Source organism: Trichechus manatus, unplaced genomic scaffold (assembly GCF_000243295.1).
Source record: "Trichechus manatus latirostris isolate Lorelei unplaced genomic scaffold, TriManLat1.0 scaffold00214, whole genome shotgun sequence".
NCBI classification, from domain to species: Eukaryota; Metazoa; Chordata; class Mammalia; order Sirenia; family Trichechidae; genus Trichechus; species Trichechus manatus.
In genome coordinates, this window is record NW_004444150.1 from 915,730 (window position 1) to 941,604 (window position 25,875).

General features: G+C 58.8%; 1 protein-coding gene across 2 annotated transcripts in view; it reads right to left on the bottom strand.

Annotated features, from left to right (window-relative positions):
• Positions 1-18,787: 18,787 nt before the first annotated feature.
• KCNT1 (potassium sodium-activated channel subfamily T member 1) overlaps positions 18,788-25,875 on the bottom strand; it is a 97,025-nt gene continuing 89,937 nt past the window's right edge. The window contains exons 25-31 of one of the 2 annotated variants that reach the window (XM_004388655.1): positions 25,706-25,789; positions 25,440-25,568; positions 25,153-25,173; positions 24,133-24,463; positions 22,665-22,727; positions 19,023-19,107; positions 18,788-18,908 (exon numbers count right to left, since the gene is read on the bottom strand). In XM_004388655.1, coding sequence (XP_004388712.1) covers positions 18,788-18,908; positions 19,023-19,107; positions 22,665-22,727; positions 24,133-24,463; positions 25,153-25,173; positions 25,440-25,568; positions 25,706-25,789 — 834 coding nt within the window. The remainder of the gene's footprint in view (positions 18,909-19,022; positions 19,108-22,664; positions 22,728-24,132; positions 24,464-25,152; positions 25,174-25,439; positions 25,569-25,705; positions 25,790-25,875) is intronic. The other variant, XM_004388654.1, reaches the window with a different exon arrangement.

Below are 25,875 nucleotides of genomic sequence, written 5' to 3' on the forward strand. Positions count from 1 at the left end.
AGGGGTTTTTGGGGGAGCTCCCCGACCCCAAGTCTGCCAGGAGCCAGCAGTGCCAGGAGCGGCAGGGACGTGTAGCGGGGACCTGGGTTTGAACACCCGACCTGATCTAACTCTGAAAGAACAGGCAAAGCTATCTGTAGCCCCAGAGAAAACCGTGGCTGCTGGGCCCCACTGCTGGCGGGGGGTCTTCCCAAGTGGCCGGAACATCACAGCACTTACCTGACTTTGCCCTGACCATGGGCTGCAGGTGGCCCTTCCTTCCCCATGGGCCAGCGGGGGTGCCGAGCCTGAGCCCCCAGTGCAGCTGCTTTCAGCCCTATGGGCAGTGTGTGTGTGGGGGGTTCTTAGCCATTTGTGACCCCCCCACTCTTCCCTGGCCACTGGGGCCCCCCGACAGTCATCAGTGAGTGAGACACTGGGGCAGGGCCACATTGGACCAGGAGTGAGGACCCCCTCCCCACCCTCAAAAGCAGAGCACAGACCAGCCCTGGGGCCTTGGAGAAGAGCAAGGGGGAGGCTGCAGCGGGGCTGGAGACCCGGGCTGGCAGTTTCCTACTCCCTCTCCTCCCGAAACTGAGGGTCTGCCCTCAGGGACCCTTACAGACCCCTGCCCTCAGCTCTGCCATCCCCGCCCACCCTCAGGTAGGCTGGGCTGGTCTTGGGGTCCTAAGCTGTGACCCTCCCTTCTTCCCGTGTCCTGCCAGGGGCCTGGGCTGGGGGGCCGAGATGAGGGGGTTGAGGCAGGGCTGCGGCCGGCTGGAGGAGGGGACCACAGACACCGACGGGTCTGGAAGGGCCTCTCAGCACCCTCTGTCTCAGAAAGCTGCCTGAGGAAGCTCAGCAGGAAGTGCTCCGGCCACACTCCTCCCGTGTCCCCGTGGCCTTGCAGCGTGGCCTGCCCTGACCTCTCTGTCCCAGGTTTGGTGGGTTCCCTCTCGGTAGGCTGCCCCCTCCTGTTGCTGGCCCCAGCGGCCCGGCCCTGCCCGGACGGCGGCAAGTACTGCTCCATGGGGCTGGTGGAGCGCGAGGCGCTGGCGTCGCTGCAGCAAGGTAGGCTGGCATGATGCCCAGGATGGAGGGTCGGTCCCAGGCTGGGCCCAGGCTGTGCTGGGGGGGTGGCTGTCTGGGAGGCAGGACTGACTGACGGTCCTTCGAAGCATGAGGGTGTTTCTCCTGAGCTTTTCTGTTTTTTAGGCGCTGTGTTGGGGCTCTGGTGGTGCAGTGGTTAAGAGCTCGGCTGCTAACCAAAAGGTCAGCAGTTTGAATCCACCAGCTGTTCCTTGGAAACCCTGTGGGGCAGTTCTCCTCTGTCCTATAGGGTGGCTATGAGTCAGAATCGACTCGACAGCAACGAGTTTTGGTGCTGGGCACCGAGACCTCAGAGTGGACACGGACACAGCCCTGCCTTCACTCCTGGGGTGACTTTCTAGTGGGGAGGGCAGGCACGAGCAGAGAAAGACCAGGGCGACGCAGGCAGCACTGGTCAGTGTTTGACAGCTGGCTCTCGGGGAAAACGGCGTGCGTGCAGATAGACGAGCTGTTGCGTGTTTCACCAACGAACAGGATGGTAGCACTGGGGTTTCCACCACAATCAAACACGGCAGACTCCTCACTGAACTCCGTGCGGCCAGCTGATTCTCCCCGAGTGCTTGGCTGCCTTGGTCCACCTCTCCCACCTGCGGCTCCTGTGGGCATAGCTGACGAGTGTGTCACCTCGCGTGGCTGTGGGTTGATATTTCGTTCACTGTAAGGAGTGAGACAGTGAAACAAGGAAGACGTATGTCAGAGCTTTACGTGTTTGTCCACGCTGCAAGTGGCTGCTTTGTGACTCAGAAGACAGTTGTGGAACACTGGGAGGATATTTTCTCAATATTCACGTTACTCACTATGGAATGGCTGTCGGCACTTTTAAGTTTAATCTGCGTTGGTTATATTTCCTCCAGTATTAAGTCTAGACCGGGTTTTGGCAAACTGCACCCCTGTGCCAAATCTGGCCTGCCACCTGCTTTTGTAAATAAAGTTTTTTTTGGCACGAAGCTGTGCCTATTCATTTATGTATTGTCTGTGGCTGCTCTCATGCTGCCACGGAGGAGGTGAGCGGTTGGACTGCAGAGCCTGAACCATTCACTCCCGGGCCCTTTACAGAGAACGTTTGCCAGTCGCTGGTCTAGACAATCAGGGAATGATAAACCAAGCGTTGGTGGCATTTGCTGATTCCCATGGTGTCAGCACTTCCACTGTGGTCCACTTCAGGTGACCAATGCAAGGTCACTGAACACGGAGGCGGGGAGAAACGGGCACAGCAGTATGTGGTGTCTGCACCGAACACAGAAACCAAAAAGCCAAGCCAGGTTCTGTGGAGTCCATACAGGCTCGGAGTGACCCCGTGTGACAGAGGAGAACAGGGTCTTCTTGGCTGCAGTCTTTACAGAAGCAGGTCGCCAGGCCTTTCTTCTGTGGTGCCGCTGGTCCGAACCACCTGCCTTTAGGTTAGTCGTCGAGCACACACAGTCCCTCCCGGGGGCCTTCTTCACCACGCTTATAAGCCAGAAACACCCAGCCAGTTCCACGGAGTCGATTCTGACTCATGGTGACCCCACGTGTGTCAGAGAACTGTGCTCCATGAGGTTTTCAGTGGCTGATTTTCGGAAGGAGATTGCCAGGCCTTTGTTCCAAGGCATCTCTGGGTAGCCTTTCAGTTAGCATCGAGCGTGTTAACTGTTTGTACCAGCCAGGGAGTCCACCACACCTTGGTGAGGGCCGAGGGCACTTGAGGGGTCTGCAGGGAGCTGAGGATGGAGGGTATGTGTGCTGGTCCCCAGGAAGGGCTGGGTGAGACACTGTCCCAGGGTGTGCGGAGCTCAGGGTGGGCTGACATTGTCCTGGCGTGTCGGGCTCTGGCTTCTCGGAGGCCTGGGGTGGGGGGTGTCCTGGACGGCTCTCCTTCGGGGTGAGGATTGCTGCAGAGTGATCAGAGCCCAGGGGCAGGGAGGGGATTCTTAGCAAGTCTCCCTGTGGCGGGGACTGGGGGGCCGGGCGGCACACAAAGACGAGAACAGCTGTCACTGTCCACAAATTACTCTCAGCCATCACGTTACTTTCCAGTCTGGGGGCCCACTCAACAGCTCGGAAAACACGGCAGGGCTGGGCCTGGCAGGTCAGGGTGGGCGCTGCCTGCTCCCTGGACGGGACCCTCTCCTGCCGCCACTGCAGCCTGGCACCAGCCCAGGCTCATTTGCCCACAAACGGTCTTGCTGCGAGTCTGAGATCCACCTTTTACTAGTCAGACTTTTATCTTTATTTTAACAGTTTTGTTAAGATGTGTTTTGTGCACTTCGCCTGTTGAAGATGTGCAGTTGGGTGGTTTGTGATGTCTTCACAGACGTGTGCACCCATCACCACAGTCAGTTTTAGAACACTTCATCACCCCCAAAAAGCCCGCACCCCTTACAGACACCCCTGCCCCCGCCCTGGCGCCCACCAGTCCGCTCTCTGACTCCTGTCTGGGCCTGGTCTGGACCTCCGTGTAAGTGGGCCCCCGGCAGCGGCCTCTGTGCCGGCTTTCCAGTCGGCACATTGTCACCGAGGCCCCCCACGTCATCGTGTGCGTCAGAGCCTTCGTCCTTCTGTGGCTGAGTGACATCCCTTTGCACGGTTGACCACACTGTGTTAGGCCACCGCCTGCTGATGGACCCCTGGCCGTGTCCACCCTCCCTCCTACCCATTGAGCTGCAGGGAAGCTTGGAGCACACGTTTTCTGTGTGGACCTGTGTTTTCCTGCGTCCTGGGTTAGCTGGAAGACTGTTTGCAAATTCTTTACTCTTTCTGTGCCTCCGTTTTCTCGGCTATGAAACGGCGGTGACGACAAGGACCACACAAGCGGGTCCCCAGGCCTGCGAGTGGGGCCCAGGGTTTAAATGGGAAAGATTGGGGAAGGGGCTGGGGGCTGCGCCCCTGACGGCCCTCTGCCCCCCTGATGGCCCTCCGCCCCCCAGTCCTGCCCCAGCTCCCTCTGGTGACAGAGAAGATGCTGCTTCGTGGTGGTGATGCCTTCGAGATCCCCACAGGAGCCTTCAGCACCTTCTGCCAGCTGCACCTGCTCTCTGTCACGCACACCCGCGTCTCCGCCCTGGCCAACCTCACCTTCACCGGGGCTCAAGGCAGCGGCCTCAGGAGCCTGGACCTTGGGCACAACCAGCTCTGGAGCTGTGGGATGGAGGTTGCAGCCTTTGGGGGCTTGGGGGCGCTGGAGGAGCTGATCCTGGTGGCCAACGCCCTGGACACCTGGGAAGAGGCCTGGCTGCAGGGCGCACCGGAGCTGCGGCGCCTCCTGCTCTCAGGGAACCGCCTGGCACACCTGGGGCCTGGCGCCTTCAAGCAGGCGCCCCGGCTGCAGGAGCTCTCCCTGGCTGCCAACCGCCTGCGCTGCCTGAGCGCCGACGTGCTCCGTGGACTGCCGGACCTGGCCAGGCTGGACGTCTCGGACAACGAGCTGCTGGTCGTGGAGCAGGACGCCCTGCTGCCCCTGGGTGCCCTCAGGGAGCTGCGGCTGGCAGGGAACCGGCTGGTGACCCTGCCCGGCCTCCCTGGGGCCCTGGCTGCCCTGACCCTCTGGGGTAACCCTTGGGCCTGCAGCTTCCCCCTCGTCACAGCCCTGTACCTCCTGGGGGCCCGAGTCCAGGAGCCCGGCCGCGTCCTCTGCCACAGCCCGAGCCCCCTGCTCGGCCAGCGCATCCTGAGCGTCGGCGCTGACGTCTGCTCGGCTTCTCCAGACACTCAGCTCCAGCCCGAGCCCCGCCGCCTGAGTGGCCTCTATGGCTTCCTAGGTACCTCAGACGGGGAAGGGTGGGTGGGTCCAGGGCTCAGCCCAGGGGTGCCGCTTTGTCTCAGGGTCCCCTGCCCTTGCAGTCAAATTCTGTGAGAAGCAGGAGGCTGGACAAGAGGGTTCCTGGGAGCGCAGGTTGGACACTGGGGGCTTGGACCCTGCCTTAGTTTCCCAACTGGATGAGATACACGCTTTCTGGAGTTCTTGGAGAGGACCCACGTGGACGTGTTTGGGGGGGTGACACCAGGCCCCACCAAGGCCGGCCGTCCTGTCTTGGGTTCCAGTGTGCCAACCAGATGGTTCATGCTTGAGGGCAGGGAGGAGACTGGCGGGGGTGGCCCTGAGCCCAGACCCCAGTTCCATATTTATCGAATGATAGTAACTGTTAGCTTCCCAAGGACGCTTCCGTTGCTCCTCTGCGTCTTGTGTGGAGCTGGGTCGTCGCCCCTGACAGACAAGGGTCATAGAAGCCGCACGGGCAGCCCTGGCCTGAGGACCAGCTCGGCCCCCGCTGGCCGCCCCTCTTGTTCTGCCCGCCTGCAGGGGGCCTGCTGGCCGCTCTGCTTCTGGGCCTGCTTGGCGGCTGCGTGTGGCGGCACTGGAAGCTCAGCCGGACCACCGTCCCCCTGGATGGCAGCGAGGCAGCAACTGGCAGCCCGCTGGGGATCCCTCGGGAGTGCCTGTCCCGCGCCCTACCCGCACCCGTCCCACTGCGCCTGGGAGAGGAGAGGAAGAAGGAAGAATGGGGGGCCAGCCCCCTCTGCGGAGCCCGGTCCCTGCTTCCCATGGGCTCTGGGTCCGAGGAGTGGCGTGAGGATCAGGGGTCTCACCGCCCGCAGTGGCCACCCGCCCCCACCAGCCAGCCCAGCCCTCAAGGCCCCAGGCTTGGGCAGGCAGAGCTTGGCGCTGTCTTCCAGCCTGGGCAGTCCTGGGGGGCCCCCCCAGATGGCATCAGGGCAGACGGCCAGGTGCCACAGCGTGCCCCTTCTGGCTTCTCCCCGGGACAAGGGCCAACAAGATGACTCGGCTCCCCGGGGCATGGGCCTCGCTTCAGGAAAACTGGACGCTGAGCAGGGAGTGACAGGTGAGTGCACGTGGGGATGTGGCTGCTGAGACCCTCCATCTCTTCTGGGGCCTGGGGTGTCAGGTGACGTTCCTTGACCAGCCAGGGCTGGGGGTCACTTTGCATAAACTGGAATGACCTGGAGCTTGGGGTCAATGAGGTGTGGGTTTTCCCAGAGACTTGAGAGGACACAGCCCAGTGGGTGCCGGTAAGTGTCCTTAGGGACGGATGTTCGTGGTGTAAATACTGTCACCACGCCCAGTTTCAAGCTACCAACGTGATGTCAAGCAGCTGTCAAAATTCCTGAAAATCTAACTCACTCTCCTGAGCCATGGAGCCGACTCCAGTGCACCCTGAAAGCCTGTTCTTTCTGGCAGGAGGACCCCACCTTAGAGGGCCCGGGAGCCCAGCCATCTCCACCTGGGGTTAAGACCACCACAGCACGCCCTTCTGCTCCCATGGGCGTCAGAACTAGCCCTCGTGCTCGCAAACTTGCCCCAGAGAGAACTTGGCAGGCGGAGGGCCCTGTTTCTGGCATGCTGTGGATGGCCTGCAGTGACTGTCCACACCCACACCAGGGCAGAGGTCACGGGGCAGCAGTGGAGAGTTGGGACGACAGTGACAGCAAACACTGCACTCTGCATGTGCTGGGCGGAGTCGAGGGGCTTACTCCCGTCAACTCATTTAGTCCCCACACAGTGTTAGGTGCAGAGATGTTCAGTAATCTGCCAAAGTGGAGGAAAGGGGGGACTTGAACCCAGGCAGTCTGGCTCCAGAGTTCGTGCTTTTCAGCCATTATTGCTTGATTACCCTTCCACCAATGACAGGAAAGAGGGGCATAAAACCCAGAATATATTCCTAGGTAAATAAAAGTACTAAGATAAGTAGAACTTTAAGATAAAGTGTAACTAATATCCCCAGAGAGATAAAGGAAGCAATCCTATGCATGAAACAAGAATAAGCTGTTAGAAAAAATTTTTTAGAGACATTAGAAATTATATATATATATAAAATATTAAAAAGTCGAAAGTGAGAGTACCTCTCTTACTAAGAACAACTAGAAAAGCTGGATGTATGTGAAATATGTTTGAATGAGTAGAGAGTTACAAGGCCATTGGGAAAAGGAAGGAAACTCAGAGAAGTGAGCCCAACACCTGGTTGACTGTGTCCCTAGAGGTGTCTGCCGTTTCCCAAAGAGGCAGGTGAGAGGGTGATCAGAGCTTTCAACAGACTCAATGGGAATAGGGGAACAAAATTGAAATTCAGGGTCCACCAAGGAGGGAAGATCCTGGTAAACCCCACAGACTCTAGGTTGGTGACTCCAAAGGACTATAACCTAGGAATGAGGTGACCTAGAAACGGATCAGTCATTGAAGGGACTGAAGTCTAGCTTCAAATCATCTCAGTCATTGATTAGGTTAAGGTGATCTGGGACTGTTAGTGCCCCAGTGACTTGCCGGAAGGAAATGTAAGAGCTTTTGGGAGGCAACATCATCATCCTAACCTTCAAAACGCCCTTTGAGTTTTTAAATATACAATGTCCAGCGCTCAAAAAAAAAAAAAAAAGGAAGCCAGGCATAGGAAGAGGTAGACAACATGATTTAAAAACAAGCAAGAAAACAACAGACAATAGAAACAGACTCACCATGGGGGTCTAGATAATGTAGTTATCAGATATAAACTTAGAAGAAATTTAGAATTTCAGCTAAGAAATGGAAACTACAAAGAAGAACCAAATGGAAGTTGTAAAACTAAAAAAACCTGGAATCTGGATTAGAAAAAAAATATTGAGAATGAAGGACATAGTGGAAAAAGAATGAAAAAAGTTAAAAAGGTATTAAAGACATAGGGGATACAGAGCAAAAGTCTAAATCACGTGTGATTGTAGTTCTAGGAGAGGACAGAGAAACAACAAAATAGGCCCAAGAGAAAACAGAAATTCTCAATAGTCCTATCACTAGAAAAGAAAAAAATCTTCCCATGAAAACAAACAAACAAAATAAACTCTAAGCCTACATAGTTCCCTGTGGAAGTCTGCTAAACATTTAAGGAATAAATAATACTAATAGTACGTAAAATTTTCCAGAGACTAGAAAAGCATTTCCAAACTCATTTTTAGAAGTAACTATAACCTTAATAACAAAACCTGAAGAGAACTGAAAAGAAAAAAAAAAAAATTATTGGTCAATCTCATAAACATTGATGCAAAAATCCTAAACCAAATATTAGCAAATTGAATCTAGCAATATATAAAAAGGACAATACATTATGACAAAGGTTGGTTTAACATTTGGAAATCAACCAATGTAATGCAATCTTCCGTATTAACAGAAGAAGCATTTGGTAATATTTAATATCCATTTATGATACTAGAAATAGAAGGAAGCTGTAACTATAAATAGGACTATGTTGTTGTGAGGTGCTGTTGAGTCAGTTCCGACCCATAGCGACCCTATATACAACAGAATGAAACACTGCCTGGTCCTGCCCCATCCTCACAGTGGTTATGCTTGAGCCCATTGTTGAGCCACTGTGTCAGTCCATCTCGTTGAGGGTCTTCCTCTTTTTTGCTGACCCTCTACCAAGCATGATGTCCTTCTCCAGGGACTGGTCCCTCTTGATAACATGCCCGAAGTATGTGAGACGTAGCCTCACCATCCTTGCTGTTAAGGAGCATTCTGGCTGTACTTCTTCCAAGACAGATTTGTTTGTTCTTTTGGCAGTCCATGGTATATTCAATACTTTTTGCCAACACCATGATTCAAAGGTGTCAATTCTTCAGTCTTCCTTATTCATTGCCCGGCTTTTGCATGCATATGAGGCAACTGAAAACACCATGGCTCTATGTAACTATATGTACTAACTAACTATATATGGAAGTTGTCAATGACTTCATTTTACTTGGATCCACAGTTAATGCCCATGGAAGCAGAAGTCAAGAAATCAAACGACATATTGCATTGGGCAGATCTGCTGCAAAATACCTCTTTAAAGTGTTGAAAAGCAAAGATGTCACTTTGAGGACTAAGGTGCACCTGACCCAAGCCATGGTGTTTTCAATCACCTCATATGCATGCGAAAGCTGGACAATGGATAAGGAAGACTGAAGAAGAATTAGCGTCTTTGAATTATGGCGTTGGTGAAGAATATTGAATATACCATGGACGGCCAGAAGAATGAACAAATCTGTCTTGGAAGAACAGCCAGAGTGCTTCTTGGCAGTGAGGATGGCGAGATTTCGTCTCACTTACTTTGGACATGTTATCAGGAGGGACCAGTCCCTGGAGAAGGACACTGTGCTTGGTAAAGTAGATGGTCAGTGAAAAAGAGGAAGACCCTCAACGAGACGGACTGACACAGTGGCTGCAACACTGGGCTCAAACACAGCAACGGTTGTGAGGACAGCACAGGACCGGGCAGTGTTTTGTTCTGTAGTCCATAGGGCCGCTGTGAGTTGGAACTGACTTGACAGCACCTAACAAGAAAACAGCTATATAAAACGGTAACTAGAAGAGATACAGGCTCTCGACAAAGGGAGCCTGAGGCAAACAGGCAGACATCCGTCGCACTGAATGATGAAATGCTGAAAGCGCTGAGACTGGGAATGAGACAAAGATGACAGTTTTCACCAATTCTGTTCAGTCTTGGTCTTCCAAACTGATAAAGAAACAGTCATCAGGAAGAGATGGGAGTCATGAAGCTCCCGGCACCTCACCATTTGGCTTTGGAAGGTATAAAACAAAAATTGGTAGAACAACAGGGAACACTCCATGCCTCATCAGAAATCAACAAATAACCCAGTTAGTAAGCTCACTGTAATCTGTGTGTGTGTCATAGACACATGTATATAATTTCACATCCACTAACAGCAAATACACGCTCTTTTCAAACACACAGAATAATTACAAAAATTGTATTACACCAGAAAGGAAGCTGCAATGTATTCTAAAAAGTTGATATTAACACACAGGGCATGCTCACTAACAATAAGGCAGTAAAATTAGAATTCAACATTAAGATAAAGCAAAACAAAATCCTTCTAAATAATTACTTGTTAAAGAGGAAATAAAAATGGACACAACAAAACTAGTCAGAACTGGACGACAGACTCCACGTCAGCGTCGATAGCATGTCATCAAAATTGTTCTCAGAGGGAAATTTGCAGCTTTTATTTATTAAAAAATTTAAAAGACACCAAAGAAAAGAAAGATTTCAGGGAAAGAAGCTAAAATAATACTAAAAAATGAAAACGGAAGGAATTCAAAATGATAAAGCTGAAATTTATGAAATAGAGAACAATGTCCAGTAGATTTAATCAATAAAAAAGTAGCATTAATTTGCACCAAAACTCAACCAAAAAAGAAAAAAGAATAGAAAATTAATGGTCTAATTCTTATTCATATGCACAAATGAGATAAAAACTGAGGTGAAATATGAGAATGAATCCAACAGTGTTTTGAAAGAATAAAACATCATGTTCGATAGTGTTTAACCAGGAAAGAGAGGCTCAACATCAGAAATTTATCAATGTAAATCACAACATTAATAGATTAAAAGAGAAAAACCATACATTAAAAACAAAAAAAAAACTTGATAACATTCAGTATGCATTCATGATAAAAATGTTTGCAAATTATGATGAGAACTTTAACTTGTAACACCTGATAGGCCTCCAGCAAACCCTACATTTAACAGTGAAGCATCAGAAGGATCCCCAGTTAAGTCAGCATTGAGGCCAACTTGTCTGCCATCATAGTGACTAGCAAATACTTTACTGGATGTCCTAGCCATTGTAAGAAGACAAGGAAAAAATGAGGCATAAAGATAGGAAAAGAAAAGCCAAAATGGTAGTTATTTACAGAGATACGAAAGCCCACCTAGAAAATAAAAGGGCACAGGTGACAAGCAATTAGAACTAATAAGAGCCCAGAAAGGTGGCTGGATAAAAGACTAACATACAAAATCAGTAGCTTTCCTAGATCCCACTAATAACCAATTGCATCAGAAAATGAATTGGATGAAAGAGCATATTCACAAGAATAAAGAGAACTATGAAGTCCCTTGAAATAAACCCAGTAAGAAACATTTAAGATACTTACAGTCACTTAAGATAATGCTTAAAGATGTAAACAAGTGGAAAGGTGACCAGGTTTTTGACTGGGAAGATTCCAAATCAAGAAGATGCCAGTTTCTCCCAAATGAATCTGTAAGTTTAATGCAACCCCAATATAAATCCCCAAAATATTTTTCATGCAATATGATCAAGTGATTCTGGGTTTAGATTTAGGGATGGAGGACAAGCCAGCCCTGAATCTCAGTACCTCTGTCACCCTGTTTTCTAGGCTGGGAGAGGGGCTTTGAGGCCCAGGGGGATGAGAAGGCACCATGTGCTTCCATATGGACGTCTGCTCCCTGGTCATCCTCAGCCCTTTTGGTGAGTGCTGCCCCTTTTGACAGGCATCCTGGGCTCAGCACCAACTCTCAGGGGAGGCATCGGCGGAGGGAGTTCCCCTGCGATGGCCCCACAGCCCATGAGCACAGTAGGAACCATCCAGGAGTTGGGTCCCCACCCAGGCCTGCCTCAGAGCTTGAAGGAGGCCATGAGCCCCCCACATCACCCTCTATCCTGGATACTGGGAGCTGCTGGCCTGAAGGTCTAGGGCCCCAAGACGGGGCAGGAGAGGGGGCCGTGGCAGAGGCTGGGAGCAAGTGTGGAGCCCTTGAAGTCTCGGAGGTCTGTGGCCCGGGCTGCTGGGACAGTGAGGGGGCAGCCGGAAGGCGGCACAGACGAGCCATCCTCCAGAGAACGGCCCTGGAACTTCCCTGGACGAACCACACCAGCTGCAGTGATGACTCCTGCCTGGGCCTGGGGGCCAGGCAGGCCCTGGAGAGGCCAAGGTCTTCCCTGGGACCCCCTCTGGTGAGAAGCCCCTCCAAGGTAACTGACCCCACCAGAGAAGGGATCTCAGGGTTGGGCGGTCTCGGGCGGGGGCAGGAGTGCGGGTGGCAGGTGTGACACCCCCTCCTGGGTGGATGCGAGCCACTGAGTTGGGCTGCATTCTTCTGGAACTGGGGGGCGTCCTGAGCAGAGATACTTTTCTGCCAAAAAGCACTTTTTGCTCCTCCTGCTTTTCCACCTGGCACCTTGGGCTTCTCAGGGGTGAAACGTAGCGGGCCACTTTTCCCAGGCTGGGGAGAGTTGGGGAGAACAGGATGGGGCAGCCGGGGGACCCGGGGTGCCGGTGCAGAGTGGGGTGAGGGCAGCCTCTAAGCCCCTACCCAGCTGGGGACGGCTGGGGGTATCTCACATCCCGCAGCCCCCCACCCTGCTCTGGGCTGCAAAGACGTGGCTCTGCACACCCCGCCCAAGTCCCTGGAGACAGGGTGGACCGCAGTCACCGCTCCCAACAGGCCACCATCATGAGGCAGGTCAGGGTCAGGGTTGGCATAATTTTGGGATAAGACCCTCAGGCCAGCATCACAGGATGGGGACGTTAGTGTCCATCACGTCCTCGGTGCAGGGGTCACAGCCATTCCTGGGTGCCCCCCCCAAATCTACGGCCTCGGGGAGCCTCGTTCCCCTCCTCGGAGCCAAGGACACCTGCCTCCTGGCCACTGGGGACACAGCGAGCATGAGGGGTTCCTGGAGCAGTGGAGACGTCTGCCCCACCCAGATGCATCCCCCACAGATGTCCCCCCACACACAGACACCAGCTTGGGCCTGTGGCTGCTCCTCCAGGGACCCAGGGAGTGACCCCTCCCCCGAGGCCGGGCATCTACCTCCCTTCCTGGGGCCTTGGCTGTCCCTTGCCCCCCTTCCTGCACCCCATGTGCAAACATGCCCCTTCTTTCCCATCCGGACGCCTGAGCCCCACGTTCTGCCCCAGTCACTGTGCCTCTCTTCTCCTTGACACTGAACCACTCAAAAGTGCCTGCTCCGACACAGCTCTGGTTTCATGGCCCCGCAGCCTCCACAGCCTCGTCCAGCGTGTTTTCCGGTCCTCTTGGTGGGCCACCTTTCACCTACCTTCAAACCCTCTCCTCCTCGGTCACCCTCGGCCCTTCGGCCCCCTGGCCACCCCTCGGCCCCCCAGCCACCCCCTCGGCCCAGGAGCCCCGGCTCCATGCTCCCTGGGAACCACCCCTCCTTTCCTGTGGCTCTGCCACCCGTGGGTGCCAAGGTGGGTGCAGCCCATGGGCCTCATGCCTCTGGATGGCACCACCTCGCGCAGCTCGCGCCCTGGGCAGCCGACACCTCCCGCCCTGTGTCCCGGGACAGTTCTGTCCCCCTGAAAGGCCGCCGTCTGCACCTTGCCCCCTGCCTCGCTCTGCCCCCCTTCCCCGGGGCCAGGAGAACCTTGGAGCACAGTGTGGGTCACCTCAGCGAGTAACATCGGTAATGGTGGCCGCTAATGGCCACGTCCTGGCCAGGGAGGGAGCCTCGCCAGCCACCTTCTGCAGGACACCCTGGGCTGGGCCCTTGCTGCCCAGTCTCCCCATCCACACAAGGGGGTAACACGTTGATGCGGGAACCACTGAGGACCGGGAGCTGGTGGTGTGGGCTAAACGGGGACATGTTCCTGAGCTGCACAGTGGGGGACCACAGCCACAAGGCCCCCTCGGAAGACCCTGTCCCCGCTGGCCACCCTCATAAACCCTCCTGCCCCAGTCTGTGACCTGCTGCCAGCTCTGCCCCCGCAGCCTTCCCCTCCTCCACCCCGTGTGTAACACACTCATGCAACACACAAACACAATAACACACACCCGTGCAACACAGCACACCCGTGCAACACACACGTACAACACACCTATACAACATATTCACATACACAATACGCAGCACACAAACACAACACGCAACACAGCATACATGTGCAACACACCTATACAAACAACACACACCACACCACACAACATGCATACAACACACAACACACACACACACCACACATACAACACACATACACACAACACACATGCAACACAACACGCATACAACACACACACACAACACACATGCAACACACACAACACACACACAACACGCATACAACACACAACACACATGCAACACACAACAGAACACACACAACACACACACACAAAACACATGCAACACAATACACAACATTCACACACAACATACTAACATACATGCAACACCACACAACACACATAACATACATATATAGCACACATGCAACACATCTACACACGTTCACACATAGCACACACAGTGACACACACAGTGACATCACACACACAGTGACATCACACACAGTGACATCACACAGTGACATCACACACAGTGACACACACAGTGACATCACACACAGTGACATCACACAGTGACATCACATGCACAGGGACATCACACAGTGACATCACACAGTGACATCACAGGCACAGTGACACACACACTCTCCCTCCTTCCGCCCATCTCCAGAACAGCCTCCCGGACGTCCCAGACCACCTGCTCTCTGGCTCCCCTGGGTGGTGTCCCTCCCCCGCTACCTGGTTAATGTGGGAGGGGGCGCTGTAGGTTCCATGAGGGAAAGGACAGGGCTTGTCCCGCGCACGCCGCCCAGCACCCCAGGAAATAACGTCTGTGAACGGGCGGGCTGCTCCCCTGACGAGCCGTCTCAGTCACCCCCACATGCATAGTGCCCTCTGGTCTGCTGTCCTGCAGCTCCACCCTGCCCAGGGCTGGGAGTGCCACTGGGGAGGGAGGGGCGGCTCCGCCCACTGTGCCCCCTGGAGGCTTTGGGCTCTGCAGGGGGAGGCCTGCAGATGGCGTCATGATCTCTTAGAGCACCCATCAGCACCCTTTGCAGCGAGGCCGGAGCCCACCTTCCCCAGGGCCATCACTGGGAGACACGGTCAGGCTGCAGACAGGTGGCGGCAGCGAGCCCCTGTCCCCGCCCCTCGGGGGCCTCTGTGCCCTGCTGGCCCCTCGACTGCCCCAGTGGGGCCAAGGCCCACCGCCCCCGTGCCCTGCTCTGTGAGGCCATCGAGCGGGGCAGGGCTGCGGGAGAAGCCAAGCAACCCCTGGGGGACTCAGAGACGAGGGTCAGGGGAGAGTAGGTGTCCCCAAGCTGGGGCTGGGCCAGCGTCAGCCCATCAGGCCTTCCCAAGCCCCAGTGTTGGTTCAGGGAGGGACCCAATGCCCCCCAGCCACAGAACAGCAGGACCAAGAGACCCTTGGGGCCAGCATGCATGGCACCGGGGCTGTGCAAGCTGCCCCACAAGGCGGGCGCCCTTGCGTACCCACCCAGGGCCCCAGGGGCATGGACAGCCGCTACCCCGGGGACCCCCTGGGCTCTGGGCCAGGCCTGGGCCCCTCAGTCTGACCTGAAGACGTCATTCCAAACACAGATCTTTGTGCCCAGGACCCAGCAGAAGATCCCAGAGATGAGGCAAGCACCCCTCTGGGGGACGGAGGTGACCCCGAAAACAAGCTGCAGGGCAGGGGGTAGACAGCCGGGCCCCTGTCAGCCAGCGGAGCCTCGGGCTGAAGGCCCTGCCCTGGGGTGTCCCTGAGTCCCCTGAGCCCAACTCTACTGCCCTCGCCCTCAAGTCCGGGGACTTCTGAGGCTCCTGCCCACGTCACTGGGGACGAGGGTAGGTCTGGCCAGCCCCGACGGGTCTTCTGCTCCGTGTTCAGGCTGCCCACCCTGGGAGGCCCCTGCCAAGCGCCCTCAGACCCTGGCAGGCGGGACGGCCTGCAGACCCTGTACAGCAAGCTACCCGCGGGGTGGGCCCGGGGGAGGGCGCGGGTCCTGCGCTTGGAGCAGCTGGCACCCGCTGCCCTGGAACTCAGTGTCCTGTCCAACCTGCACTTCTGTCGGATCCCTGCCCAGGCCTTGGGCAGCCTCTTCTCCCAGGACGCTGCCCTGAAGGCCACCCCTCCGGCCTCGGCCCTGCCTGGCCCCAGGGGACAAAGAAGCACACCAGTTTTAAAGGAAGAGGCTAGAATTGCTTTTCAGACATAACCACCAATTGCAGCTTCTGAGAATCCTGACTGGAATGCACCCCAGGAAAAAGCACCTTTGAGACCGTGGGGACCGTGACCAGGACCGGGGTCCATATGAGGGCTTTGGGCCCCAGTGGCTGTGCTGGAGAGGTTGAGTGAAGGACTTGCTATAAAATCACACCACGCCAGGGGTTTGACTCACAATTTTCCCGCCAAAACAGTGAAAGAGGTGGGAGGGGAGGGGAGGCGCGGCCGAGAGGGTGAGGCTCCCCCATCTCCTCGCTCATTTGGCTTGTGTTTCTGCCGCTCTGCCCGGCTGTGCCGTTGGACACGTGCGTTCAGACGACCCACATCCAAAGTGACCACGGATCCAGCTGGCCAATGCCCCCGCGTTTGTAAGTGTGCTCTCTCCCCCTCTCTGTCCGCCTTCTCTGGTTTTAAGTGAGCGCATTGTGTGATTTCATGTTCTCTCCTCCCTTTGTACATCAGTCACACTTTTTAAAATTTTTAGGGGTTGCCCTAGAGTTTACGATGCATCTACGCCCCTTCCAAGCAGCATCGCTGCCCGGCCGTGCAGGTGCCTCCCGTTAGCGTGTTTCCGGTCCCCACCCGCCCTGAACCTGTGCTCTGTCCTTCCACTCGTCCATGAACTGCCCTCACCCCACAGTGTCGCCGTCATGATTCCCACTGACAGTTACCTATCAGACCAATTCTGAATAAGGAGAACAGCCCCAGTCACTCCCGAGGTTCACCCTTCAGCCACAGATTAGACAGCCCCATAAAACAAAACGAGACTAAAGGGGCAAGGACGAGAAGGCAGGAGGGGATGGGAAAGCTGGTAATGGGGAACCCAAGGTTGAGAAGGGAGACTGTTGACATGTCATGGGGTTGGCAACCAATGTCACAAAACAATATGTGTATTAATTACTTAATGGGAAACTAACCTGCTCTGTAAACCTTCATCTAAAGCACAATGAGAAAATAAATTTAAAAAAAATCAATTATTGTACCAGCTTAACAGAATAAAGAAGCAAAAAAAAAAAAAAAAAAGAGAATTCAGAAAATAAAAGGCTTCTCACCAATTTTGTTCGCTTGAAAAATCCCACCATAAAATTTTAAAAATTAAAACAAAACAATTCTTCTGTAGCCTCTTGGAAGTAGCGGTAACTCCGGACCCCGGGGTTCGAAGCCTCCGTCGAGTTCCTTCTTGTCACTCTCAGCCCTTCCCTCCCAGGGCTGCTGGCTGCCCCTGAGTGAGCCCATCCACGAGGGGCTGGGCTGGGAGGGCTCTTGGCTCTCAAGGAAGGCCGGGGGCCTCTGTGGCCCTGCCATCTTGCAGGCCAGGGGGGGACTGACGAACCCAGGACAACCTGAGAGGTGCTCCCCTGCCGGGAGGCGACAGAAACAAGGCCCAGGCCAGCTTGAGCTGGGGCCACGTGCAGCATACCAGGTTGATGACTGACCTCTCCCCCCCATTACACACACCTGCCGGGTTTCCAGCCCCTGCCCCCAGGCTTGAGGCTTGCCCCCTAGCCGGGTGCTGGTGAGGCAGCAGGGAGGGCAGGATGGGGGGCAGGGGGAGGGGGAGCTGGGGGGTGTTGAGGGGCAGGAGGAGCTGGGGGGTGCTGGGTGGCAAGGGGAGGGGGAGTTGGGGGATGGGGATGGGGAGCTTGGGGGTGCTGGGGGAGGGGTAAGGGTGGGGAGAGCACGGCATGGGGCTCAAGCTGGGGTACAAGGGGAGCAGGAGCTTGCTCCTCCACCTGGGCCTGAATGGACTGCACTGTCTTCTGGCAGGGCAGGGAGCCCCCAGCGGAACCTCCCTCCCTGCAACCCAGTATCCCCAGCAGGAACTGAAGGTCTGTGACCACACCCACCTCCTCCTTGGATGTCCCCTGCCCACCCCCCTCACCCTCAGGGTAGCCTCCTTCTGACCCTTTAAAACTGAGCGTCTGGGAGGGACAAGCCAGGGTGTTCCAAGGGCGGGAGGCCTGAGCGCCAAGCAGGGATGTCTGCGCCTTCTGGTGTCTACAGAGTGCATCCATTTAATAAAAGGTTCCAGCACTGAGGGTATAAAACCAGTAACAAACCAGTAACAAACAGGCCGCCCGAAGTTCTGATCGCCACCGGGGTCCCAGAATCGAGGCCCCCTCTGGAGAGAGGACGCCCCGGTGGCAGACGCCCGCAGGCGTGTGGGATTGTGCTTTGAGGGGGCGTCCAGACGACGCGGCTTTGCACCCTCCGCCTGCCAACGCCCCGCGGAACGCCGCAGCCAGAAAAGTTCCGCGTAGAGATGAAGGGGAACAAGGTCTCGGGCCTCCTCTGGGGAGTCAGGGCTGTTAGTCCGCATGCAGGCGGCTCCCCCGCAGCCCACAGCTGGCCCCGGGGAGGAAGCGTGGGTGCAGGCCCCACATGGTGTGCTGGCCCCGCTGTGCACACAGGCTACGTGGCCTCGGGGCAGGGTGGGTGCTCTGGGCATGCGTGGGGGCCCTGGTCTCCGACCTCCTCTGAGCCAGGCCTTGTCCCCTCCCGGTGCACCCACAACCCGGGGCTGGGCTGGGGAGGCCGAGCGGATGGGGCGGCGTTCAGGGCCTGGTGCTCCTCCCGGCTTCGTCCAGGGCCCTTCTGATCAGCCAGGAGTGGTCACGAGTTGCGGTACATGTGTGCAAAGATACGTAGGTTGTACGGATTTGTAAAAACAGGTTTAAAAATGCTTCTGGCAGCTTGCAGTGGTGCCCCGGGCACTCAGCCCCCCACCCTGGGGCCCTCCTCTCTGGTCAGGTCCTGGAGCAGCTGCAGGCGGGCGCGTGGTTGCTCTGGGTTAGGCCGGCGCCGAGTGTCTGTGCACGATCCCTCCACCCTCTGGACCTGGGCAGGGCACAGCGTCTGGTCCCCCACGCAGTGACAGGTCTCTGTGCAGGCTGGCCGCTCAGAGCTGCGTCTCGTCGCGTGTCTTGGGGTTGCAAGACGCCAGCTTGTGGCTGCAGCTGTCTTTCTGAGCCTGCGAGCTGCTGGCCACGTGGGCCAGGGGGTCACAGCGGATGAGATACCTACAGGAGGAGGAGAAGACCTGCAGGCTGGCACCTAGCCACCCCTCCCCGGCAGGCAGCGGGCGCTCGGCAGGTCTGCTGGGCTCCCGCCACCGCCGCGCTGCAGGAGCTTACACAATGTCGTTGGGCTCCAGCCTTGTGTCAGGCGGCGGGTTGATGAGGACGTACGACAGGGTGTTCTGCTGGTCGTTCATCTCGTCTGCAAAGAGACAGGCCCAGCGGGCGGTCACACTCAGCCCGCCCCAGCTCTGCAGATGTGGGGACCCGGGGCTTGGGGCTGCGCCACCAGCTGCGAACCTCTGAGCCTTTGCTGGCCGTTCTGCTGGCTCCCCTCACACCAGCACACCCAGCCAGGGCCTCATCTCCCTGGCAGATACCTGTCCCAGCTCCTGCCCTGCACGGACAGGCATCAGTCACGAGGGGCAGCGAGTGTTTGTGCTGACCCTCAGCCGGAGCAGCCAGGATCAGAGGGCATCTCACGGACACAGCGGCCCCGGCAGAGGCACCGAGCACACCTGTGCACACTTGAACAGGCCTGCACACGTCCTGGCAGGCACACCTGCCCCTGGCCCTGCCACCATCCTCTTGGTGCCCCTCTAGGGCTGAACCATCCCTGGGGGTGGAGGGGCACGGCCACCCCGCTCGCTTGCTTAACCCACTGACCCCCCTGGCTTTGGATTCACTTCCCACTTCTAAAACCTGCTCCCCACAACCATCAGCCCAGGGCACCCACTGGCCTCATTCCCACCAGGAGTGGAGAGCCTGCCCGAGGGTGTGTGACAGCTCATGGGTGGCTGCAAGGGTGCCACCGCCAGGTGAGAATGGGATCGGAAGCCTCTGAATACCACGGGACCACCTAAGCGCCTCCCAGGCAGCCCAGCGGCCAGCAGGGACCCCGCCACATGCAGGCATGACTGGAATGTGTGTTCCAGGACTCCGGTGACCCTGCCCAGTTCCCCTTCTCTGTAGGGTCCTCTCCTCTAGGGAGTGGACCAGCTGCGGCTGCTGAGAAGGGAAACAAATTCTTGGCAATGCTGGGGGAACAGCTGGCTGGCCGGGCCTGGCGCTTCGGCCTGTTTCTCTGACTCGAAGGTTCAGAGGCTGAACCTGACACCGGATTCAGGATCCGCACCACGCAGGGGCGCCACCACGTGCACACGGCATGCTTTCAGAGAGGTGGAGGCAAGGCTGGGGGTGGCGGTGGGAGGCGACGTGGGCAGGGGCAGCTCCAGCTTGGGGACCTGCTGTTGCATGCCCTTGATGGGTCACCTCTTGTCATGGGATGGGGACAGCCACCCCCTGCTCCTCTGCCCGCCCGAGCCCGAGTGCCAGCCCTTCCACCCAGTGTCATCTTTGCTCTTTTCCCAAACCCAAGGCCGGGTGCCCCGTCCCATCCTTGGAAGCTGCAGCTACCAGCCCAGGGCTGCTCATGCTGCTAGCTGTGCGTGGGGCTGTGCAGGGCACCCCACCCATCCCGAGGCCAGCGCGTATCTCTGGGTGGAGCAGACGGAGGACGGGAGATCGCACAGCAGTCACGAGGCTGCTGCCACGCCATCAGGCCGGGTGGAGAGAGGAGGGCTGCTCTCGGGGACTCCGGGCCTGGAACGGCAGGCGGGCGGGGCAGCCCCTGTGTGCCCTGTGGCCCTGGCTCACTCTGCCCGTTCCTTCTCTGAAGGCCCCCACCCTACCGGCCTAGTCCCCAGGGGCCTCCGCTTCTCCTTCCAGACGACCAGGGCATTTTCTGAGACTGGGTGAGCTCATGCTGGACAGACCAGGCCTGGACTGCCTGCAGTCCCACAGGCCCGAGAGGTGGGGGCATCAGGCACTTGTGAGGGGGTGGGGTTGTGGTGCAGGCGCCGCCCTGATGTGGTGGGCACAGAGGTGGCACTGGCCTGGGTCAGCGTCATCAGGGGCACCCATAGACCTGGGAGATGGTCCTCAGCTCTTCTGCTAAGTCCTCCAGAGCGTGGTCACCTCACCCTGGGCCCTTGGGGACTGTCCCAATTCCTCCACCTCGACCCTCCGCCCATACCAGGGGCCTCCCCACCCCCTTTCTCATCCTGCAAACCGGGCACCATGGCCCCCAGCCCTCCACAGCCCCCGGGGTGGAACGCTGAGCGCAGAGGGCTCCGGGCACTTGTGCGCCTACACCAGTCCCCACGCCTCCTCCAGAACTGGGGCGACACAGGCCCTAGCCGCGTGGGCCGCACTCTAAGGCCGGGCCCTAGCTGTACGCGCGCAGGGGCTGCGGCCCAACCAGACTGGCTCCCGGCTCCTCTGCACCCAATGGGGCCAGCACACCATGTGGGGCCTGCAGCCCAGCTGAGGGGTCACCCCGAGGGTCTGCGGGGTGGCGGTGGCTCTCGTTTTAGGTCGTGGTCCTGGCACCTCTCACAATGGCAGATGCACAGGTGTGTGTGGGGAGTGCCTGCCCCGCCCTGGGCACGGAGCAGGCACAGGGGGCACTCAGCACGTGCCCGAGAGTGAGCGTGGTGGCCGAGGGTGCCGGCCTCTCCCTGCCCACAAGCCTGAGCCTGGGGTGCAGCGGGGCACCGCAGGGTGGGTGCAGCGGGGGAGGAGCAAGGAGATGCAGGCGCTAGCCCGCAGAAGCTGTGGCCTGCAGCAGCGCTGAGTGCAGGCCCTGCAGGTTTGCGTCCCAGTCTGGCAGCGCAGGAGGGGGGCGTGCGGCCCCAAGGGCCCCCGAGCGGACGCAGAACAGAGAAGAGAACAGATGGTGGGGCTGCGGACACTGTCTCCCGAACCCACCAGGCTCCGACCCCCAGAACCGCCATCCATGGGGCCTCTGTCGGGGCTGCGGACCACAGCTTCCCTTCCAGACCTGGGTCTGCCCCCACTAAGGCTCCGCCCTTGCTAATGCCTCCCTGGAGCCCAGAAGGCCTCCCCAGCCCCTGGGTCGCGCCTGCATGGAGGCGCTGCACCTGGGGGGCTGCGCCCAGGGTCGGCCTAGGGGTTCAGGCTCTGAGCTCCCCCTGAGCCCTCATGAAAGGGAAGGGTCCTGGCCGGTGGGGGCCGTAGCCCAGTGCCTGGATCTCCAGGAGCCTCGGCCGGGGCTGAGGCTGGGGCATCTCCTTAGAAGAAAGGGGGTGCCGGCCAGCCCTGAGCACCCAGATGAGCTCTGGGGTGTGTCAGGAGGGAGAACCCCCTGGAGCCACAGCTGGTGTGGCTCCCCAAGCTCTGCCTACCAGGGCGCCCCCCGAGGGCTGTGCACCCTGATGCTCAGAGCCACGCAGAACGCAAGTCGCTATACCCCGCCTTTTCTCCCAGCTGCACGGTGAGACCCCCAGCTTGGGACCGTCTGTCTAGGACTGTCCAAGCCCTTGGTGGCTCAGGGACCTTGGAGCTCTCAGGGCTGGCTCCGGGCGTGGGTGACTGGCTGCCCATCAGGGCCGCCCTCGGACAGCGGCCTTTGCTTCTTAAACAACGAAATCAGCACGAAGCGTCCTCGGGTGGCCAGACCTCAGGCCTGGAAGCCAGCAACCACGGCATCCTGGGGCCAGGCTGGCGTCCGGCGGCTGAGGGGGAGGAGGGCGCAGGGTCCCTGCAGTGGCGCCGTCTGGGCGCATATGCTCCCGCTGAGCTCCGCCCTGCCTGACCAGAGCAGGCCTGGCTGGAACCCGGGCCCTGGCCTCGGCTCCTGTCAGCCTGCCTGGTGGCCGGGCACTGGGGCCCGTGGCAAATGGTCGGTCTGCCCTCATGTGGTCCGGAGTCAGCCTCGACTCCCAGAGCGAGAATTACCTTGGAGGTATCCCAGGTTTACCCGATTCATGACATCGCTGGCTGTTAAATTTGCTACGTCCTCTACAGAACACGAGAGCACAGACAAGGACAGAGAGAGAGAGACAGGTCAGCAAGCGGCCGTGAGGCGGTGGTGGCCTGCGGCATGGGGGCGTCTAGCCATGGGTGGGCGGCCCGGGAAAAGCGGCTGTTACGGAAGCAGCAGCTCCTTCTCTGTAAGCTGGGTGGCAGGGGCTGCGGCCGAGGAAGGCCGTGCAGAGCCCAGCTCCAGGGCAGCAGGCGGCCACCTCGGTTTGCGACGCTTGCCGTGGATGGCGAGCAGGCGGTGCCCCATCTTGGGCCTTCGGCAGTCAACCCCCCAAAAAGGCTGGGGCGTTAGGGGACGCCCGCCACAAATGTCCACACCCTGGAGGCTGGGAAGCAGGCTGGGGACGGCACCCATGGGTCACCCTGTCCCCCCAAACCCTAGCCTCTGAGTCTCCTTCATGCCACTCCTGCCTGGCCCCCCAAGGAGCACCCTGGGGGCCCCCCCCAGCCAAGTCGCTCCCCCTGTGGGACAGCAACAGCACAGCATGGCACAGCACCCCATGCCCCGAGGCAGCTAGCTCCCTGGGAACCCTGAGCTGCCTGACCCCACTTGGAGGGGCTGGAAGCCGCTGACCAAGGGGACAGAGAGTGGGAGGCAGGCAGGGGGCTGCTGCAGGGCCGAGCAGGAGCCCTGAGCGGGGTGTGGGGGGGAGCGGCGGTGGGGGGGGAGGGGAGCCGTGTCCCCCAGGCTGCATAAGCATAGGCAGCGTCTCCAGAGATGGACGGGTGGAGGGAGGAAGGCTTCTCCCCAAGAGGCGCCCAGGCCTGCTCTGGGTCAAGGTCAGCTACAGAGAGAGCTAGCTACAGAGGATGACTCTGGCAGTGGGGGGTGGGGGTGGTCCTGGAGCCTCAGGCGCCGTGGAATGACAGGTGGGGCCCCACAGGGCAGACAGACGGACGGACAGAGAAGTGCCCCCTAATGGGGATCACCACGTTCCCCTGTGCTCTCGGCTGCTGGGAGGACCTGCGGTGGGGGGGCATCTGTCCCCAGACAAGACTATGTCTTTTGTCTTCCTGGAAGCCCAGACCCCACCCCACAGCCATTCCTCCAGAAATGGCTCCTCGGCCAGCTAGCTGCACCACGTTTTACAGGTGGGGAAACTGAGGCCCAGAGCCGTGGGTGAGCTTCCCTCTGGGCTCGGCACTGGTTCTCAGGGGAATCCTGTGCCCTCCCCACCGGGAGTGCAGAGGGAGCTGGCCCTGAGCACGGGTAGACAGACAAACGGACAGACACACAAGGAGGGCGGCGAGAGGCCGGGGAAGCCTGGGCCGGGCCAGGTGGATCCTGGCGCCCATCCTGTGGGCCCGAGGGCACCGCTGCCGACGGCTGGCTTCCGGCCTGGCCTGCCCTGCCCGGCTGTGTCCGGCAGCTGCCCCTTACCGTAGCCCGTGGTGGGCAGCCCCAGGTGCTTCATGCGGTTCTTGACCAGCTCGGAGAGCTCCTGCCGCTCGGAGCGCTGGTACAGGCTGAGCCGCTGCTGGCCCATCCACTCGGCCGCCGCCGTGGCCTTGCCCGCCTGCTTGGGGCCCCTGCGGCTCAGCCTCCTCGCCCACTGTAGGCTCTTGCGCCGCAGCAGCGGGGGGTCCGCCGGGTCGCCGCCGCCTGAGTGGCGGCCGTGGGCACTGCCACCGCCGCCGCCTGCCCGCACGGCCCGGGGCCCCTTCACTTCCCGGGTGTCCTCACAGTCCTCCATGTTCACGGAGATCTGGGACTGGCCGAGGCGGGCAGGTGAGGGCCCAGGGGAGACCCCGCCCCCGGGCGCACGCGCTTCCTTCTCCAGCTGGGGTGGGGGGCGCCTGGCTTCCTCCCGACCCACACCGCCTGGCCCTGGGGGTCTACCCTGTCCTGCAGACGCGCCAGGGTGCCGGGGGCCCTCAGCCTCTCTGGGCCTGTGTTTCTGCAGGTCGGCTGGGTCTGGGCCCTGGCACGTCCTGGCTTTGCCGCCCCCTCTGTGCCTCAGTTTCCTCCTCTGCAGCATGGGGGTGATAGGGGGGACCGCCTCCTCCCACATGCTTCCCTGGGGCCTGGAGGGCCAGGAGAGAGTGCAGGGGAGGGGGGTGTGTGCACTGGGGGACTCGGGGACCCCCCTCCCTCACTCCTCCTGAGAGCAGAGGGCCCGGCTGGAGGCCTGGGGCTGGGTGTGGCACTCCCACCAGACTAGGAACGGGGTGCACCTGGCACTTCCCGGGGGCTCCGAGCCTCAGTTTCCCGCTGCACAGGAGCGCTGACTGTCACGAGCCCGTCATGTTTCCCGGAGCACAGCCCCGCCCCCCTCCCTGTGAGCGCAGGCCCGGGTGTGGGTGTGGGGACGGGGGTGGGCTCTGGGTGGAGTTTCTATTCTGAGGTTAAGACGCTTTGTGTTGGACAGGAAGCTGGTCTGGGCATGAAGCGGTCACTCACCTGGACCCTGATGTCGTGGGGCTGTAAGGAGATGAAGATGTCTGGGTGCCTGGGGTGCGCGTCTGCCCCCGCCCCCAGCACAGAGCGTCCTGAGCGGCTCCCGCTGGCTACCCAAACCCCGCCCCCTATGCAGGGCAGCGGCTCCTTCGTGCTCGAGGACGTGGGTGCCTGGATCTAACCCAGTCCCCGAGCCCATGGAAAGGCAGAAGGCAGGTGAACCCCCAAACCACAGGTGGGGCCGGAGCGAAGGACGCTGCGGGGGGAGGTGCCGTCTGAGCGCCGTGTACCTCCGAGGTGGCGAAGACGTGGCACTCGGTCCTGTAGATCCCGATGGGGACCTCGGCACTGGAGGAGCACAGCTTCTGGAAGAGGCGGCCGTAGGTGCGGATCCAGAGGTCGTCCTCGGAGATCTTCATCTGGGGGCGCGGGCTCCCTGAGCTGGGCCCACAGAGCCTCGGCTGTGCCCACCCACCCACCTGCCCACCTGCCTGCAGAGCCTTGGCTGCTGCCCGCCTGCCTGCCCGCCTGCCCGCCAGCCCCGCTGGGCACTTACGGCACAGAGGTAACCAGAGCCGGGCGTGGTGTCCAGGCCCAGCAGCAGCCTGGTGATGGTGATCATGTAGTCCTTCACGAAGGACTGGGGGAGAGGGGGCACAGCTGAGGCAGGGTGCGCCCGGCTCCTTCCCACAGACAAGCCTACCAGGCGCCCACAGCCTTCAGCAT